Source organism: Etheostoma spectabile, chromosome 13 (assembly GCF_008692095.1).
Source record: "Etheostoma spectabile isolate EspeVRDwgs_2016 chromosome 13, UIUC_Espe_1.0, whole genome shotgun sequence".
In the NCBI taxonomy this organism is placed as follows: domain Eukaryota; kingdom Metazoa; phylum Chordata; class Actinopteri; order Perciformes; family Percidae; genus Etheostoma; species Etheostoma spectabile.
Genome location: NC_045745.1, coordinates 25,030,868 through 25,051,809, shown reverse-complemented (window position 1 = coordinate 25,051,809; position 20,942 = coordinate 25,030,868). Strand labels below are relative to the sequence as shown.

General features: G+C 39.3%; 1 protein-coding gene across 2 annotated transcripts in view; it reads right to left on the bottom strand.

The window, feature by feature from the left end:
• Positions 1-1,156: 1,156 nt before the first annotated feature.
• The window catches only part of ppp3ca (protein phosphatase 3, catalytic subunit, alpha isozyme), a 32,418-nt gene continuing 12,632 nt past the window's right edge, over positions 1,157-20,942 (bottom strand). The window contains exons 3-14 of one of the 2 annotated variants that reach the window (XM_032533728.1): positions 19,203-19,327; positions 18,935-19,046; positions 18,390-18,535; positions 18,150-18,289; positions 7,595-7,672; positions 7,376-7,470; positions 5,903-6,028; positions 5,721-5,801; positions 5,122-5,206; positions 4,844-4,941; positions 4,238-4,288; positions 1,157-3,173 (exon numbers count right to left, since the gene is read on the bottom strand). In XM_032533728.1, the coding sequence (XP_032389619.1) occupies positions 2,998-3,173; positions 4,238-4,288; positions 4,844-4,941; positions 5,122-5,206; positions 5,721-5,801; positions 5,903-6,028; positions 7,376-7,470; positions 7,595-7,672; positions 18,150-18,289; positions 18,390-18,535; positions 18,935-19,046; positions 19,203-19,327 (1,313 nt within the window). In that variant the 3' untranslated portion in view covers positions 1,157-2,997. The remainder of the gene's footprint in view (positions 3,174-4,237; positions 4,289-4,843; positions 4,942-5,121; positions 5,207-5,720; positions 5,802-5,902; positions 6,029-7,375; positions 7,471-7,594; positions 7,673-18,149; positions 18,290-18,389; positions 18,536-18,934; positions 19,047-19,202; positions 19,328-20,942) is intronic. The other variant, XM_032533729.1, reaches the window with a different exon arrangement.

Genomic DNA, 20,942 nt, shown 5'->3' with positions numbered 1-20,942 from the left:
CCATAAGCTAAATTGTAACAATAATAATATCAGCAGTAAATATAACGCAAGAGTACAATGTTTCCTGTTAAATTGAAGTGCGACACATGATTTTCTTTGTGTTCATTTAATTTAACATCTGAAAACCATGCTATCATGCTTTGGCAGCCTGAAAGTTGCTTTTCACTGAGATTATATTCATTCACACAATTGAACATTTTCTGTACATGAGTACAACAGAAAAAAATAAACAAGGCTTCACACCTTAGAAGGGCATCTCTGCATACAATAAATCAATATAAAATTAAAAGCAGTGGTAATAAGTAACGTAACGAAAAAATGGACAAAAAACTATCAAAGGAAGCCTATTTATAAAATTTATAAAACAAGTCAAATAAAATTATAAATGTAATTCAAAAATAAAATAATTCAAGTTTACTATTTGAAACACAACTATCACAATTATAATCTCACATAACAATTAGGAACTTAATTGCATGCATTGATGCGTTCCATACCATAGATGCTGTGTTAAAAATCACTTTTTGTCCATCCTTAATTCACATACTTGTATCATTAAATAGAAAGATGAAATATAAAGTAGAAAAAATATTAATGTATGAAAGGAAATTCTAGAAATTTATGTGATACAAAGTATCGCTTAAGGTTGTGGCTTCCCGGGCATCCACTTTCCCAAATTATTTATTTTCAAAGAAAGGTTTCCTGTTTTAGTTTGAATTTTGTTTCTCTTCTTCTATCGGCCATTCGGACTAGGGCTGGGTACCGAACTCAATACTTTTTAGACACCAAGCGAATTGCCTCCTCGAAAAATGCCACATCAATCAATATCAAATTTCACTACCTAAGGAGGAAATCTCATCAGCGTCAGTAAACCAATAAGCATGCAGCATGCTTCTACCAAGATTTAGTAATGCTGGTGATTGGCTGTTACATGTTGTAGTGACTCGCAGGAAAAGCTCGCTGTTACGCACAGAGACGGGGCTCACGCAGTAGGAGCTGAAAAATAAATACAAATATTTGTGCCATAATGTGTAATGTTATAATTTCTTTTGTTTTTAAATAGAGTTTATAAAATTGGCATTGAAAAAAAAGTATCGTTCATGAACCGGCATCAAAGTCACGGTATTGTTATCAGTACTGGTATCAACATTTTTTCAACGATACCCAGCCCTAATTTGGACATGGGAATTGATGTTTAATTTGGATCACAGTGTGTGCACTTCAGGGAAGCTTTTCCCTGTTGCTCCACTGGACTGGACAGTAAAATCAGATTAGATCAGAAAATAAGAAAATATGTGATTAACACACTTCGATGGAAGATGGGTGGATTCATAAACCAAATGCCTGGCCTATTGTTCTCAGTTTTAATAAAGGAACTAATTTTACTTTACATTTTTAAATTAATCTAAGATCAGTTTTAATGAAAAAGAAAACTGTCCTAAAAAGAAGCATTAATTAACTCAATTCTGGCCAGGATACATTCTTCAGATACCCTAAATACATCTAAGCCAGCTTATTCCTAATGACACAATGGTGTGTGATTGTTAAATACTCTTTAGACAAAGATGTTTCAATTGTATGCATTCACAAATTTGTAGAATTTCCTTCTCACTTTGATATAGTACTTTGTGCAGCTCTTATGCGTGAATTTGCAGTACAGCAAACAGTGCAAAAACTCAAAGGGTGCTAATGTATACTTGAGTTACTGCACATATTGTTTTACTTTCTCTTTAGCAACAAGCAGGTGAGAAATAATCGAGTAGTGTGTGACAGCAGAGTATGTCCCAAAGTTCAAAAATCACTTCTCTTCTTCTTCTTTTGTGATCAGAAACAGGTGTTAATGCAGCTTTGTTGCCAGTCATAGAAATGCAGAAGAGATGGGAAAAGCCTCTTTCGGTGGAGGATGCTCAAGTGTATACTTTTCAGAAAGTGTGTGAGGTATAGCTTGATCAAAAAGCCATGCTTCTCTGACGTGAACTACTTAAACTTTTACTAGAGGAAGAAAAATATTTTAGCGATGGTCTGGACAAAAATATAACCCTTTAAAATTCCCCTACGGACGTTGATGAAGTTTCAGTTTTAAATGGGATAGTGTGTTCCTTTTGCATTTTCCCATGTCAAATTTTGGTGTTTAATCTGTGATGCTGAAGTATCTGCAGTGGAACCAAATTTTACAAGTGCTCTTTTCATCCCCTCCCTTTCTTCCCTCATCCCCTCCAAGTTACGTCTTGCTAGGAAATGACTGATAATGAGGGAGGTGAGGAAAGGAGCAGTGCGTGAAGTAGTGTTGAAATGTACCCAAGCGGAGTTTGATCTCAGACTGCAGTGGATTTGGTGAGTGCCCTGTCCTCTTTTCCCTGCAGGATGGTGGCATCTTACTACAGGGTAAATTAATCAATTTAAGTCCACTGCTATAAGATCGCACTGCAAGGTTTACTAGGTTCACATTTTGTGGTGTGACTTGGTAATACTAGCAAAACAGATTCTTTTCCTCATGAAGTGAATTTCTGAGTCATTCCTAATGAACACTATATGAAACAGTAACATGATTAGTGTGGCATGGATACTGCAATTATGTCTTCTGTCAGGCCCTGTAATGAAGGAGCAGACATTTGTCAGCACTCAGACCAACACAACCCCCAACATATCAGTCTGTAATTGAACTGAGAAAGGGAACAACAGGCAGAAACAACTTTCAACCACACTTCTGTCAGGCTGCAGCCTTCTGGCCTCTTCTTATCCCTGCACTCTGCTGTGAACCCTAGACCCCCCCCCCCCCCCCCCCCCCCCCCCCCCCCCCCCTCCCCTGACTGTGCGATGACATACTGTCATGAAAAAAATGACCTTTTTCGCCCGTTTTAGTTTTGCTGCAGATATTCATGTTCTGTCAGTCGGCCTGGTTTTTTTTCTCTGTTCTGAGGCCTGAATTCCCAATTTGGCAATGTCTTGCTGCACAGAGCAACAGCAGAACGGTTCTGAGGCTCGGACAGCACGTGACTAAATGTTGCTGTTGTCATCCGTGCCGTTTGCCTCTGACATATTCATCTTTCCCATGGAGTGACCCACATGGTTCACCCCGTCCTTGCGAGGTGGCATGCGCTCGTTGATGCGGTCGAGGCCCTTGGCTTCCTCAAAGCTGGCAATCTTGTGCTGGGGGGAGAACCCACGGATAGCTAAAAAGAGAATACACATATAAACATATTAGGCTCACCTTGTAATGACATGTCATGTCATATTATGTATTTCCCCCAAAATGTAATTTATCTAAACAATGGATTGTCTACAAATGTCTACCGCCCTGCTAGTTATTTCAAATAAGATAAACTGTACATGTAAATAAAGAAATAGATTTGTGTACTGCACATTGCTGTTTGGACCGAAGCTTCTTGTTTAGGGAGAAATGATTACCTTCGACATATCACGAGGAACGGAGGCTTCAGGATGTATATTTCATGTTGATGCTCTAGTCTGTTTCTTAAGCATGCAACACTTTTTTTTTTTAGAACCAGATGGAGGCTATTTATAAGCCAAACCAAAAACAATGAAGTATTGTAGTCATGCATCTCTTAGCAGCCCTTGACTTTGCAGTCCCAGTGTTTTAAGTGATCATGGACTTGCCAGAAAAAGATGTTCCTTTTTTATTTAGCTATTCCCCTTGTTTGTGATGACCAATTCCAAATGTGTACTACAGTCATTGCTGGTGATAAGCTTCTCTATGTTGGTAGATTGATACACATAGAGAAAACTGGGACAGGAGTGCATAAGGGGGGCAACAATTCATGTTATCTCCATAAAAAGATCCCCCCCCCCCCCCCCCCCCCCCCTTTGGTACATGTACCCTGACAAAACAGTGACGAGAACACCATCCCTCACTAGCTGGTAATTGTAAGATGTTTTTTTTTTCTTTTCACCACTCAGGCACACATTAGAAAACAATTAATTAAAACATCCTCACCCTACATCACAAATAACAATGTTTTATGAAATCAATTTTGCAGTTCAGATCCCAAATGCATCCCCTCTTAAAATCCAATCATCCAGCTGTATTCCTGTTTGAATCAATGGTACTGCAAAGTAAAGTGCCAGCCATATCATTAACCCTTTCTGTGAAATGTCACTTGATGGAGTTATTATTGTGTGATCTGTTGTGTGCATGAAGTGTTAGTTGCAGGTGAGCTCTGCAGCAGCAAGCCCTGACAATATGTTGAGAGGGGTTGAAGATGGGGCACAAGTTTACCTTCTCCGTCCTCATCAGTTGTCTCGATGGCTTCAATGGCTTCAATGGTGGCTGAGGGGGAGGAGGGGAGCAGGTTACTCCTGATAAAGCCATGCAAATGTAAAATGCTGCCCCAGCGAAAAGGTGGCTCGTGTTAGGCCAGATGAGATACACATGTCCACTGGCAATGCAGCCAAACTCAGAGGAATGCCATGCATCAATACTGAGATAGTTGGTGTCAATCTCTGGTTAGATGTGAAAAAAAAATAAAAAAGATGGATCCATAGAGAGAGAGCGGGACAGATACATTGAAACAGAAAGAGGTTGAGCTGAAACTATAATAGATTTTAGGTAAGAGGATAGAAATACTGAAAAGCAGTTTTGGTCGGGACTTAGGTTCTTCTCTCCTAGCTTAGATGTGTTCCGAGCATCGCTAAGAGGCCAAAAAACAAAGCTGTCTGGCTGCTCTATATTTAAGTCAGAGAAGGAGTGGGGGGGGGGGGGAGAAAGAGAGAGAGAGACGAAAGACCAATGGTAGGACTGAGTTTGTTGATGAAGAAATAAAACAAAAAAAGATGGAGTGAAGGGTAGAGAAAAAGGCTTATGCTGAGCCTCGTATTAACTCACCACTCTGCAGTGTCTGCTTGCCTCCAGAGAGAACCCCGCTCGGCAGCATGCCAGTGGGCGTCAGGCCTTTAAGCGTCAACACATTTTCACTCTCCTCTCTGCAGGAAACACAGAGGCAAGCATCGAGGTCACAAAACTTCACTGAACCCTGATCAAACTGAAGAAAAAACTTGATGCCCCCATTTTGACAACAGTGTATACATAGACTCACTCTACACACATGTACACACAGAAACACTTGATACTGTTACAGTGTACTTTACCAACATAAAGTCTACCTGAGAACTGAGAACATTTTGGCCATTTTCCCAATAGCGCGGATCTTGTTCCTGATCACCTCCTTGCGTGCTGCGGCTGCATTGGCTGCAAAAAAAACCCACATACACACCCTGTCATAATAGGCTTCTCTGATACAATACATGCTGTCATTATAAGCCCATGTATTGCATGAGAAGCTTGTTGTAAGGTTCTATGACACATACAATATATGTTTCTTGATGCATATGATACTGTGATAAAAGTCCCCCTTATTGCAATACACACTGTTATTATAGGTCATTGTAATGCATTAGATACTGTGTCATCATAGCTTGTATGTAGTGATGAGAAATCAGAAATTGTATTTATTTTCTATCTGATGCAAAAACATTGTTTTAGTATTATAATGCGATACAGCACAAATTCTCTTTTTTCCCTTATGAACTGCTGTAGTTTTACATAATTGACAAAATCACATGATAATTAACTGCATGTATCGAGTGGGCAGATCTCCTCCCATGAAAGACCTAGTTCTCTGTCTGGAGACTGAATCAAATCCACAATGCACTATTGATAAATATAAAAACATTTTTAAATCGCTATTTACAAAATGTCTTACCATCAAATATCTCATCTTCATCATTCATCATGAGTTCATCATCAGAGCAGATGCTCAGCACATTCACCAGCATTTCTGTGACTGGGGAAGAAACAGAGTGTAGGAACGAGGTGAAGTCATAGAGCAATAAAACACGAAGATGACAGATCAGAATACTTTGCTCTTGAAACACTTATAAATACCTTTCTCGCCAACAAATGGCAGGGACCAGGTGAAGACATCCATGAAGTTTGGCAGCCAGTAGGGATGGGGTGAACAGTTGAACTGTCGGATGTTCATGACATTATTTTCATATTTCAGTACAGCAGCTGTTGGGGAAGCAGAAGAGAGACAGTAGAGTAAAATTGAACCCATCCTGTCCTGTTAATAGTTTCCTCCAAGATGATTACGCTACTTAAAGAAATATTGAATAGAATCAGATTAAGGTTTTAGAGTTAGGTTTTATTTATGACATTTACTTGAAAGATATGTTATAGTGTGCTATACAAATCTATGCTTACATAACAAAAAACATTCAGAGCAATGGCAAACTCAGCACAGTACTCAAACTGTCATTTTGTTTTATATGGTGTACTGTGCAGGATATTTTCACTATATACTGTCATAGCCATATGCACAACAAAGTTTCATGTGCCCTCTTCCAATTATTAGTACTCATGTTCCGTGATAATACCCAGTTTCATATTGTTTTACATACGGTGCTGTGTGTTTGAGAACAGAGACAGCTAAAAATTTGACATTCAACCACTAGATGGCCTAGCTGAGGCCAGGGATTGCTGACACTGTTACATCAAGAGGGATAAAGCCACATGGAGGTAGTCAGCGATGCCGACAGTCCCTCCCACGCTCCCCATCTCCCATGGCCCATAGCAACCAAGACACAGATCTGAGAACACAAACTAAATGCAAATACATTAACCCATACACTCCAGTTTGTGCTGTTGAAACCATTTCAATAGAGAAGTCATGGAGCTGTTGGAGCCCATGGTAGTCATTTTGTCAGAAGTGAAGTGTTTTTCTTAAAATCTAACCCAGATGCAGTTAAAATGGACTTAGGGCACCTCTCTTTTATGACACCAGGTTTTACTATTTATTGTTGTAGCATTTAATTAAACAGTAAATTCATGTCTCAAGGCTTGCCTGCTTACTTAACATAGCCATAGAAATGAAATGATATGATATATGGGGTTTTAAACAAGAATATAGTTATTGGCTGGGCTGCAGCAGCCACTGTAATTTTCTGTATATGTTTATTTTCACAGTTTAGTTTCAATCCTAAATTTGTAGGGTGTTGACACAGTTACACACATGCATAATGTTATAAGAGTAGCAAAGCTGCCTTAGGGAAAATCTTAATGTGTAGTGTGGGGTTAGCAAGTGTGTGGTTGACTGACTGTGGATGTGCTGGTGTTAGGGTTAGCAGATAAGTTGTCAAGGGGTAGTACATGGACAATGTAGGTTTCCGTTTACTACCGCTGGCTATCCCTATAACAATTTATTACATTGATCATACACAGTCAAGTCTTATATTTGGACCTAGTCTCAGGCCCATTTCTGTGATAAAAAAAACATTGTTACTGTGCAAAGAAATGATACAGATGCAAACATAAACTGAATCAAAGACAAGTATAAAAGGAACAGATGTATTGTCTGACCTTTGTTGTTGTAAACATCCAGGTAGTTTGGTGCTGAGAAGATGGTAATGAGGGATGGGAATCCAGTAGTCTGGCTTTTACGGTACATCCGGTAGCTTCAAGGCAGTCAGGTGGAGGTAAAAAAGGCAGAGCGTGTTCTTTTAATATGTAAATATGTATGTATTTGTGTTTTTGTACGGATATGTGTATTTTTTAATGCGTGTTGTGGGGATAACATACCCTGCATCTTGTGCTTCATGCGCTCGGATAATTGATAATAGGTTATTGCTCTGTAGGAACTCACAAACAGCTGGATAACTGGAAAAGAGTAAATAGAAATTGGATTTAGAGACGTCTCTAAAAATGCTTATTGAGCTGTAAAATAAAAGAGTATGACAAAGTACAAATCATTTCAGTTAAGCACACAATTTTACCATAATTAAAAAAAAAAAAAATCACTCAACCAAACTTCGTTAAGCTGCAAGTTACTAATTTCACATTGCATTTCACTCACCAGAAAATGAACAAAGAGTTAACACTCATGAATACATTTATGGAAGCTTTGCTGCGGATGATGCAATGGTGTGAAAAACCAATCCAACGGCTACCTGTTGCAGTTGAAAACAACCTAACCCAGTATACGTGGCAGTCGGAGCTTCCTGGCACCCAGCTCCAACCTGACAGGAAATGCGCCTGAATGGAAAGGAAGCCTGCGAGGTAGCTCAGGCAAGCTGAGTGTGATGCTACACTCACACATGGCATAAGATATGCTGTCAAGTCTGATGTTGCCTCAGGACAACGTTTTGGAGAATAATATTGTTTGTCCCACTTTTAGTGCTGCTGCCCAAATTTGTTCTTTTAGTTGATGATTGGTACTGTTCATGGTGAAATAAAAATACTACTAATTTGACCGTTAGGGGCTGAATTGTTTTTTGAAATTCATATTTGACCCTATGTTGTTGCAATTGTTTTGGGTCCTCTTATGATTTTGATCCTCTCAGTTTATGATTTAGATCTTTTGAGTGTCATAAAATCATCTTTTGTGACCTTTTATCGAGATTTGTTTTTTGATTGGGGTTGTTATTCCTCCACTGGCTGCATGCCGAATTCTTCCTCCGTGTTGTTCTGGCCAGATGGACAATGAGCTGCCCCATGGGGTAAGATGATAAAAACCATATAATCTCCTATCTGACAGTTCAGACTATAGTTGCTTAGTCATGGAGCAGATATGGAGCAGAATCAGATTCAGATAGCAGGTTACTGCCACAGTAGTGGAACTACATGGAATTTGCCTTTGTGATTGGGTGCATACATGTAAACAAACAAACAAACACATTAAACATTAATAACAATAATACGGAAACAGAGACAAATAAATTCAAAATAGTTGTTTAAGTAGTTTAAGCACTGTGTGCAATGGGCAGGATGGAGGTTAGTGCAAAGTGTAGCAGCTGTGGGGGGGGCTCGTTTGTGAGGCAGACTGCAGAGGGGAAGAAACTGTTTTATGGGGTTAGGTTTTGGTCCTGATGGACTGCAGCCTCATGCCAGAGGGGATGGGGTTCAAACAGTTTGTGTCCGGTTTAGGTTAGCAGATGTAGGACCTGAGTTTGTCTCCAAAGAAAAAATGAAAACATAAGACTGCCCGAAAAAACGTCAGACCTGTGTCACACAGGAGGGACGTGTTATCGGAATTGGGACACTTCAGCTGCAGTGTGAATATAGCGTTCCATTTAGTAGCTCTCGCCTCAGTTGTTATGTAATACCTAGAAGGTTGTGTTATGTCATTCAGAGACCGTATCATCCCTCCAAACTGTCTCTCCTGGGATGGAAAAAAAGATTATAGATTACAGTTTAATTAGCTCTTTTCAAATTTTAATGGTCTCAATTTAGCAACACCTCAATCAGTCTCAGTTTTGAAAAGTCCTTTGTGATTCCTTTTTTTTTCTTCAAGCTGCTGTATTCCAGATATACAGTATATCGGACAAGAAAGATTATCCTTAGATCTATTAGTTGTGAGTACAGACCTGTTAAATTAGGTCGCTATCAAACATTACCTTGATTGGTTTTTAATCGGCCTTAGCTTCGTATCTTGCTAAGAAATGTATTCTTTAATGACTTTGATAATTGCTAATGAAGTCGAATTAACAAAATATTTGCTGAGTAAAGCACCAATGAAGACAATACTCACAGATGCTCTTGGTATAAGCATTAGCCAAAAGTACCAAATGTAAAATAAAAATCAGATATGTCCTGAACTTCACTGCAAACACCCCAGCTTTTGTTGGTGCAGTTTCTGCACAAGCATTTCGATATTTAAAAACTTTCTTATAATCTAAATCTGCTAATTACTGTTTGCACTGATCCACATGGACTGTATTTTCAAACTTAGACTCCACATTGTGTAATCCCCTTTTGAAGAATGGTTTAGTAAAAACAGAGATATACTGGTTGAGTAACCTATTCGTACAGCGCTGCAACCAACAAATATTTTTGTTATCAATTAATCTGCCAATTATTATTTTTTTGATTAATCTATTGCGCTCTAGCTGTTAAAATGTGATACAATTTTCAAAACATCCATCATAATTTCCCAGGGCCCAAGGTGACGTGTTCAAATTGCTTGTTTTGTCTGACCAACAGTCAGATATTACATTTACAGTGATAATCGAATCGGAGAAACTACAGTAGCTCTTTTTAAATTATCAATCACAATGGTTGAGATTTGTGACCAACAACTATTTTGTCCAGACCTACAGTACATCCTCCCTGAGCTACAATCCTCTCTTCCGGCATGTTTCTTACAGTCACTGCCATTGATGCACCCATCAAACTTTCAGAAGTGTTTAAAATATTTAAGTGCTCAAAGGTTTGTGCCGGAAGAAAAACAAGGAGACTGTTCCTGAGCACCTGGCTAAACTGTGCCATCCTCGTATATCTAGGACACATGGCTAACATTCCCTTGGTGGCCGATATATAAATTACAGGAATAGCTGTGTTACACACTAAGATGGATATGCTGTAACTCGTTCCACTATGGCTGACAGTGCATCCTAAAAGAACTGTAAAATGTTATGTATTAAAAACACATCTACAATACATTTTAACTTAGAAATACATTTTTGCATCACACTTGTTACCAATTTGTTTTGTTTTTGTTTCTTGTGCACAGTACTGGCACAGGTTTCACATAATAACATAAAAATAAAGATCCAACAGTACACTATGTACTAATTTATCTTTTGTCCGCTCCAACGGTATTTATTGATTACTGCGAGGGAACACAGTACACACACATTGCTTGCCTGCGGCTCACATTCCTTCTCTCCCCTTTGTGAAAACACACAATTATGTGTTGGTGAGACTGTGAGTGAGAGAGAGAGAGGGAGAGAGAGAGAAATCTGACAAGTGAGTATGAGCGAAGGAGACAGAGAGAGATGGAAGTGCTGTGTTGTGAGTGTGAAACTGAGTTTTTTTTTTCTTTCCCTTAAAAAATTCCATCTGTCGGGCATCACGTTTATAATCCCCCAATATAAAAACCATAACATTCCTAATCACTGAGCAGAATCACATTTTTCTAATTAGAATCACTGCACAAGAAATGAGACTTGGTTAGTTGGTGCTTTGATATTGATAATAGCATAGTTCTGACAAGGTTGCAAAATGTAACAGAACATGTAGCTAGTATTATATGACAATAGACTTAATACAAACCCTTGTGTGTTAAAGCATTACAACATCACATAATTGAAATGGATACGTTGTGTCACTGTCTCCAGATGAAAAGGACAAATTAAGCTTTTTGTAAAACCTCTAAAATTCTGGAGGATTTGATTTTTCTTTTTTTTATCAAAAAGCACGAAAACTTTACATTCAGACATGAGGGATTTTGTCTTCTACAATGCATCCATTTGGTCATTGTTAACATAAAAGTTTGTTTTAATATCAAGAAGAACCAAGAACAGGCATGCATGGAATTTACTGTTCAAAACTCTGTACACATGGGATCTTCTACAGTAAGTTACATCTATTACAAACATTATTCTTAGCTCTGCGGAGCAAGCAGTTGCATGACTACTTGAGAGGAAAATGCTCAGTATTGATTTTATGGAACACCTGTATAGGGAGTCACATAATGCTTCCCAATGTGTGTTTGTGTGCACAGTTCATGTATTGAAAACAATCAGTCATTGTCAGTATGTAGCTTAAAGTCAAATAACTGCACTATATGTGATTGAATTTTAATGTACACCATTTTTTCTTAACCTGCTTATATATACTTCTATTTCAGATAGAGATTTTCTTGCATTTCCCAGGAGAATGTGGTTCTCTGTGCTGCATACATACTGTGTAGCCGGTAAGAGTCAAAATGATGGAGAGGTAAGTTTGAGAGTGAAGGCAGAACAAAGCCATGGGGAGTTAGATGACTATTATAGCAGCATCCTCCACACATCTACAGAATAATCCTCACTAAGCTCCTCTCTCACTGTTAGAAGATGGTTTCTCACCGGTGACCATTTAACAGCAGTGAAAGGGAAAGTTAAGACCCATCACCTGCTTTTTTTTTTTTTACTGGGTTAGGTACTCTCCACGGGTACTTGTAAACTCAAAGTAACAAGGTGATGTTATATGTGGAAATATATTATGAAAACAGAAATGTCTGCACTTTAGTGGAACTATTTCATCTGATATTATTTAAAGCAAATGTCCCCTTTGACACTTCCATGTGCACCCATAAACACACCAAAATGAGAATTGCATGGGTTATAATGTAAATCTTAACTGCAATTATTCTGCACATACACTCAGTCGTTTTGTCTTTGGTGGAGGAGTAAATCTTCCCGACTTTACTTTTTCGTGATATGAGCAGAACTGCGGCTCCCACACAGAAGGGTCTGTATTGTTCTGAAGAACCTTCATTAAGAAAACTCTCACAACAACTGCCAGCTAAAATCTTCTCCTCACCACCACCACCTACTTCCACAGCTTCTCTTCCATGTACCAACAATATTAGGACAGTGCTCCTCCTTCTTTTACATGCTCTGTCATGGAGGTTGAATAGTTACATCACAAACCCTTTCCCAATTTGTCTCGCTGTTATATTTTACACTTCCCTGTTTCTATTTGACTCCAGGTCACTAACTAATCCTCTGTCTGTAACAGTCTGCTCTGTAAGTCAAAAAGACAACATCCACTCAGAATCTATTGTTAACCACAAGGCAATGTGGCCCATTTACTTATAAACACACACACACACACACACACACACACACACACACACACACACACACACACAACAAAAACACACACACACACACACACACACCACACACGGTCTATTGTTTGTTTTGTTATTTGTGGTTTGCTCAGGTAGCAATACATGTTTGATATTTATTAATAATTTATAATCTTGCCATCTATTTTTGATATTAGGAGTTTTGATTGTGAGGCTTCTGTGTAACTGTCAAATATCACCCAGTACTCCAGCAATTCTCTTGAAGGATTAAATTTGATCTCATTGAGACTGATCATTTTGGCCATTAACCTTTTAATGCATGACATTCCCGTTCCCCTATCTTCTCCTTTCTTCTAAATACACCGCTTCATGAAGCAGAAAAGGTGTGATTTTTGTAGACATAGTAGGCTATTGCCATATTTTAAAATTTTTCTGCGTGAGCGTGGCCTACCAATAGCTCAAGCCTGTCCTACAGTGATTGTAGCTAAAGCTAATTAGCAGCAAGATGCCTCCTTTCTCCGTAGAAGACTACTACAAACTCCTTCAGAAGATTGCACTTCTGGAAACCAAGGTTCACCTTCTAGAAGTGAACGTGGAAGTTAACGGATCTTGTGGAAATGACACCACTTTACCATGGACCCATAACAATGGACAGAAGTATGCTAACACACGGCTAATTAGCACCAACAAGACTACAAAGAAACAGGAGGGTGGAACTGGTAATAAATCAACAAGTGGCGGTCCTCCCTGGAACTCGTCTGGTGCGAAGCCTAAGAGTAAATCATTTTCCTGGGAAATGGGAGGACGACTAACGGGCCGGGCACAGCGCCCTGAGGTTTGTGATATGACCGGCTGGCCTGCATTATCATCTGGGCAGAGCGCCTCTTCAACCCCTGTACCTAGTAGGACACAGCCGTGGACAGCTGCAAAAGGGAAAATAAGCAACAAAATGCCCCCCCAACAACCTGGTGTGCAACTGGATAACAGATTTGCTCCTCTGCTGCAAGACGCTGGACAGTCATCTGATGACCGGGACTGCGTCTCATCACCACACAGCAGGGTAAGGACTGAGAGCAATTCAAAAAGTAAAAGAACAAGGGCCTCAAACCCTGATTGTGGGTGACTCTGCTGTAAAGATTTAAAAAACAGTAAAACACCAAAATACTATGTTTTCCCAAAGACATGTGTCTGACTTGACCCAAAAAATCCCAGATATCGGGGCAGCACACCAACTGTGAAGAACATTATTCTGCATATAGGGTCAAATGATGTTGTAAAGCAACAGTCTGAATTGCTGAAACTGGACTTTAGGGAACTGCTTGACACAGTCACCCCCCTAAGCGCAAATGTGTTTATCAGTGGTCCTATACCGTCAGTCAGAAGAGGAGATGAGAGATTCAGCCGACTGTTGGGACTAAACAAATGGCTTTCAACTGAATGTACCGTCCACTCTCTGAAGTTCATTGACAATTTAAACATTTTCTGGGAGCGCAGACATCTTTTTAAAGCAGATAGACTTTCCCTTAACAAGCCAGGAGTAAAGCTGTTCACCTCTAATCTGCTTTACTTTCTGCGCTACACATCTGCTCCCTCTGCCAAGGTCACAAAACAAAAGGAAGACACAACAAAGTGCGGCAGTGATCCAGCACAGCCCCCGCCTGTGCAAAGATTTGACCATGGGAGACCAGAGAGCAGAGACACGAAACCTCCACTCCCCTCTTCACCGTCCAGCACCCTCAAACCTTCCAACCCCGAACCTTCTGAGGATTCATCGCTGTCTCTACTGATGTCTCCACACACCCTTTCCCTTATTTCCCCATCAATTATGCACCCCTTCCTACCCCCATGGCTCAACCCAGGGCAAAAGTAAAACGCCAAGCACCCCTACCAGGATGTCAGAAAACTCCTTCCCCCCAGACTGATAAGGAGTGTGTGCAAAATCTGGCAAGCACTATCTGATAGTGCCGGGCCTTGGCTGCAGGACTAGTGATACTAATGACTCTTTTCAAGGCAAGCCCGGGCCCTGTGGATTCAATTCTCCTCAATTTCTGTTGTGATAGGTAATAGGAAAAGAATGGTGAATAAGCACTTAACTGCAAACTTAGCAAATTTAGCATCCTTCCTTGTCGCTACAGCCTGTCCCAAAAAATGAAAACACACTAACACTAGCCTTACTAAACGTCAGGTCTTTGGCAGGAAATCATTTTTAATCATGATTTATTACTAAGCACAATCTAGATTTTATGTTTTTAACTGAAACCTGGTTAGACCATAATAACAGCGCTGCTGTTCTCATCGAGTCAGCTCCCCCTAACTTCAGTTTTATGAGTGAGAATAGAGTGAATAAGAAAGGAGGTGGAGTCGCCATTTTGTTAATGACTCATTCCACTGTAGCAAATATGTTATGGAAATTTGTTCTTTTGATATGTTGCTCTTCAATTAAGATCTTCCCCTCAAGCATGTTTCTAAATATCTACAGGCCACCTAAATATTGTGCAACCTTCATTGATGACTTCACTGAACGTGCTGTATTATCTGCATTAACTTTGATTGTGTAATCATTGCGGGTGGTTTTAACATTCATGTTGACAGCCCCCAGGACAGGGGGACAAAAGAGCTGTGTGTGTTTTTGAGAACTATGGACTGACTCAGCATGTGACGGAGCCCACCACAATAAGGGGCACACTCTGGACTTGATTGTCTCCAAAGGTCTGAACATTTCCAAGGTTGTGGTGACTGAGTTGCTCTCTCAGATCATTCTGTGTTTTCTTTAACGGCACTATCTCTGTGCCCAAAAGTGTCCAACAAAGAAATCAGAAAACGGTATATCACTGAAACACCAGTGACAATTATCAGCTTTTCTCCTCCACACCAGCCCTCTCTGGGCTATCAGTCAGTGAGCTTGTAGATAATTTCAACTGTAAAATTACAAATGTTTATGATGCCATTGCTCCCACTAAGGTCAAAGTGTATCTGGTAAGAAAAGATCTCCATGGAGAAATGTCCTACTGGTGAGAACAGAAAAAAGAGAGTGTAGGAAACTGAACGAAGGTGGCGAAAAACAAATCTCCTGGTCCATTATAACTCCTATAAAGAGAGACTTCGCATTATAATTTGGAACTGAGGAATGCAAGAAGGTCCTTTTTCTCTGATTATCTCTAGAAACAATAATTCCCGTGCTTTGTTTGCTACTGTGATAGGTTAACAAACCCTCCAGTACCAGTAGCATCGAACTTTTATCTACCAAGGCCTGCAATGACTTTGCCTCCTTCTTCAAAGACAAAATTCAAAAGATTAGAAAACAGTCAGTGCCTCCATATCAAGTCCAGGATATGGTTGTCACAGTGTTCAAGCAAAATAGTTCCAATATGACAGAATTCACACGATCAACCATACAAACCTGGAGGACATTATTCAACATCTGAAAACCTCGACCTGTTGCCTTGATGTTCTACAAGGGACTTTTCAAAAATGTTTCCAATTGTTTGACTTCTGATCTTCTACAGATTGTGAACACATCTCTTCTTTCAGGTATCTTTCCACAGGCCCTGAAAACTGCAGTAATCAAGCCACTCTTAAAAAAGAACAACCTAGACAAGTCACTAATGAGCAACTATAGGCCAATATCAAACCTTCCGTTTTTAAGTAAAATCATTGAAAAAGTAGTCTTTCAACAACTCAACCATTTCTTGTCACTAAGAACAGTTTTGATACCTTTCAGTCGGGTTTCCGACCCACACACAGCACTGAAACGGCTTTGTAAAGTCTTTAATGACATCCACCTTAACACAGATAATGGCAAAATTTAATCTTAGTATTACTTGATCTCAGTGCTGCATTTGACACGGTCGACCATGACATACTACTAGACCGATTGGAAACTGCGTTGGCCTTTCTGGCTCAGTACTAAACTGGTTTGAATCCTACCTAAAGAATAGGGATTACTTTGTGTCTATAGGTAATTATGCATCTGAGCGTACAAATGAGTGCGGAGTTCCGCAAGGCTCCATTCTGGGGCCTCTTCTGTTTAACATCTACATGTTCCACTGGCTCAGATTATGGAGAAAAACAAATAAGTTACCATAGTTATGCGGACGACACACAAATTTACATAACCTTATCGCCAGGGGACTATAGTCCATACAAAACTGACTAAGTGCATCGAACAAATTAACGGCGGAGTGCCAGAACTTTCTGAAATTAATGAAGGAAAACTGAGGTGGTTGTTTTTGGAGCAAGAGAGGAACGATTAAAAGTCTGCGCTCAGCTTCAAACAACAATGTTAAAAACAACAGACAAAGCCGAAATCTTGGTGTAGTCATGGACTCAGACCTGAACTTTAACAGCCACATTAAGACAATTACAAAGTCAGCCTACTATCACCTTAAGAATATATCAAGGTTAAAGGACTTATGTGTCAACAGGATTTGGAAAAACTTGTCCATGCCTTTATCTTCAGTAGACTTGACTACTGAACGGGGTCTTTACAGGTCTCCCTAAAAATCAATCAGACAGCTGCAGCTGATTCAGACGCTGCTGCTCGAGTCCTCACTAAGACCAAGAGACTGGATCACATCACTCCAGTTCTGAAGTCTTTACACTGGCTTCCTGTGTCTCAAAGAATTGATTTCAAAGTACTCTGCTAGTTTATAAATCACTTAACGGTTTAGGTCCAAAATTAATCTGTGATCTGCTACTACACTATGAACCACCCAGACCTCTCAGGTCATCTGGGACAGGTCTGCTTTCTGTCCCCAGAGTCAGAACTAAAACAGGGTGAAGCAGCTTTCAGTTTCTATGCTCCTCATATCTGGAATAAACTCCCAGAAACCTGTAGATCCGCTGCTACTCTCAGTTCTTTTTAATCAAGGCTGAAGACCTTTCTATTTGATGCTGCCTTTCTTTAAATGACTAATCATTTCTTTAAATTTCTTATGCTGCACTGTAAATTTTATTCTTGTGTTTTATGTTTCTCTTTGTTTTTAACTGTCTATTCATGTGTTTTACCGGTTTTAATGCTTGTGATTTTTAACTGTTTTTACTTGTGTTTTATCTGTTTAACTGATTTTGTGTAAAGCACTTTGAATTGCCTTGTTGCTGAAATGTGCTATACAAATAAAGCTGCCTTGCCTTGCCTTGCCTTGAAGAAGAAACCACCTAGTGTAGTTCATGATCAACCAACACAGGATTATTTTTATTTTAGGTTACTGTATATATGAGGCAGGATTTATTGTTAAAGTATTCACAGTGTGAGTTGCAAGCTTACATTTATTTTCCTTCCACCACTAGAATTGTAACAAGCCACATGGGTCAAGCTAATGGAATCAGTGCAGTGTATGATAGGCACTTTATGTGGGTGATTACTCGCAATGCAAGATGGCATAAGCACAACATTTCAGACCACTGAATGGATTAAAGCGACTCCGCAATGCACCATTTAGTAAATTTGGATTTTAATACAGTTAAGTATCTCAGTATGCACAATAACAGTGTTATAAAGTTATTCTAATCCGGAATGACTGAAGTTTCTGCAGGAAAGAAGTAGAAAAAGAAACAGCTCACCTGTAGAAGTAGGAGCAGCCTCGCACTGTGTTGTGGCTGAAATATTCCTGGGTTTTCTCATTGCCAAAATCCTCCAGAGGATCAGACCACAGCAGGTCACACATGGGCCCAAAGGCCGGTGGCTCCTTGAACCGATCCAACTTAACATAAAAAAGCAGAAATGCCAGTTTTAAAAACTTTTATTTTTAAAACAACCAATGTACAGTATAAGTTGGTGGAGCTGAGACAGTATGTTATTACCTTTTTAATGTCATCTAAGGTGTGTATTTCAGGTGAGAGCCCACCATGAACACACAGAAACTGTTGGTTCATGAGTGCAGCCAGGGGAAGGCAGTCAAATGCATCCATACATGAGTCGTAAACCTGCTCTGAGTACTTGATTTTACCTGACAGAAGACGGACGTGTAGTAAGCTGCATCAGTTCTCTCAGATATAACACGATATGTACATCAAAAGAATCAGAAACAGTTTTACTGGACAAACATGTTTGCACATTAAATTAAAGATTGCATGTTGGTTTGTTCTTGTGAGACATCTTTAGAGAACTACAAAAAATTACACAACTAGTACATGGCAACATTTACAAGGAGAAAGTAGATGTATTTTGCTATCAGGTCTAAATTTGCAATTGTTCACAGATAAATCCATCCACCTTTTTTTGTGCCTTCATACAGAAAGGTGAATTACCAAAAAGTGCTCCAGGCTACATATAAAATTAGCAAGTCACAGAGAGAAAGATATATAAACAATAAAAAACAATATGATAAACTCTTACATGTACTTACATTCTTGTTTGAAGGTGAAATACTCTGTCAAATGTCTACATTCATGATTTCCCCGAAGTAAAAATAGTGTCTTTGGATAGAGGATTTTCAGCGACCAGAGGTATAAAACACACTGTCAAAACACATAACATGAACAAAGTATTATTCCATGCAAAAATCTGTATAGTAAATCTGTACTGTAACATACATGTTACAGTGATAGTATATAAAGCTTTCTGCAGTTTGTCCCCCCTATGACATGTACTTAATGATATTCTGATGGATTTACCTCAATACTGAAGTAGCCACGGTCCACGTAGTCCCCAAGGAACAGGTACCTTGTTGTGGCTGGTGATCCTCCCACTTCAAACAGCTTCATCAGATCAAAGAATTGCCCATGGATGTCACCACAGACTGGAAAACAACCAAAGGACAGCATAAGTTACAGAATCAAAGAATTTGATTCAACATCTTTGTCTGCATCTCGGTGTTTTGTGTGTAAGTGTGCACATCCACATATTTTTTTCTGTTGCATATGTGCTGGCAGAAAAAAAACATCACACATCTCATGTTCAGCTCAGGTCTGTAGTATCATTTGGCTATTTTGACCTATTCCATTCAGTGAAACAATTACAGTAGCCTCACTATGAGTTGATACAACTCTCAGACCTCTTGTAGCTTATGAATGTCGGATTCACAAACAAATTGGATACAGTTGTATTGTTATGAAGCTAAAAATCAGGGATGTTTTTCTTCCAATGAAAGACGGCTGCATTTGTAAGGAGAACCACGAGAGCCATCTTTCATCTATTGGTTTGAAGACAATAAACATAAAAGACAGTAGAGAATATTCTGGCAGGATGTCATGGCAGTACAGAGTAGTATCAGAGGTATCACTTTGTATCAGAGGTGTCTATCTTCTTTTCATGCTCACAGATTAGCTTTATAAATAGACAGGTGAGCAGGCAGTGCAACTACATGGAAATGTTTGTGTTAATATCTGTATCTCACCAGTCAGTTAATTATATTGTGATTGTTATCATAATTGCTGTTGCTACTATCGAGATATTAAAGCAACTTACAATCGAGTATAATGTCCAGTGAATGTAGATGGTATTTAACCATAAACACATGCCATAAATAGTGAGTTACATATGGTATATACAGTAAAAGCAGCATTTCATATGCTAGTTTAAACATGTTAGCTATTTGCATGTCAACATTTCTTCATTATTACTATGGATTATTGTAATAACGGGCTAACCCAGCCCCAGCACACTTCACCACTCCTTTAATGGAAAAGGTAAAACTGTCACTATCAAAAAGTGTTTATTATTCTATTATCTGCTTAGTCTTTGACCCCTCCAGTATGTCCATAAATTGTGTCCAGTAGGACCAAGATGGACTTCACTTTTAACAGTCAGCAGAGCAACAGAAAAGACTAAAAAAATACTATTCCGGCAAATTCATATTCCTACAGCAAGAATGCATATTTGTTCTACTATCACAGCCACACTGCTAGTATTAAAACATCTAAAGAGGAATTTAATGGTTTGAATTTTTCCTGTCCTCATCTTATTGAGATATTGCTACGGTCTTTGGCTGAAAGGCCTTTGTCCTCCACAGAGAACTGAGAAGCTCTCTTCCTCAAAGAGGTAGAAAAAGCTCAAGCCTGCAGGAGAGATACATACTTTTCGCAGCGAACACTATGGCTCTGGAGTGCAAAACTACATCTCATTTCCTCACTGCCTTCAATTTTTCATTATCATCTTCCTCTGTCTCCTTCTCTCCTACTCATCCTCCATCTCCTCTCTCTTTTCTGTCTCCCCTATCAGCTCCACAGTGGCCTTCGCCCACTCAAAGCTTAGAGCAATGTGAGTGGGAGACTGCTTGTGTGACTAAAGCAATCAAACACAAACACACACACACACACACACACACAAACACCCATGGAACACATCCATGCAAGTAAAGATTCACAAGTGCATACATGCTTCATAAAATATGACTACACACACACACACACACA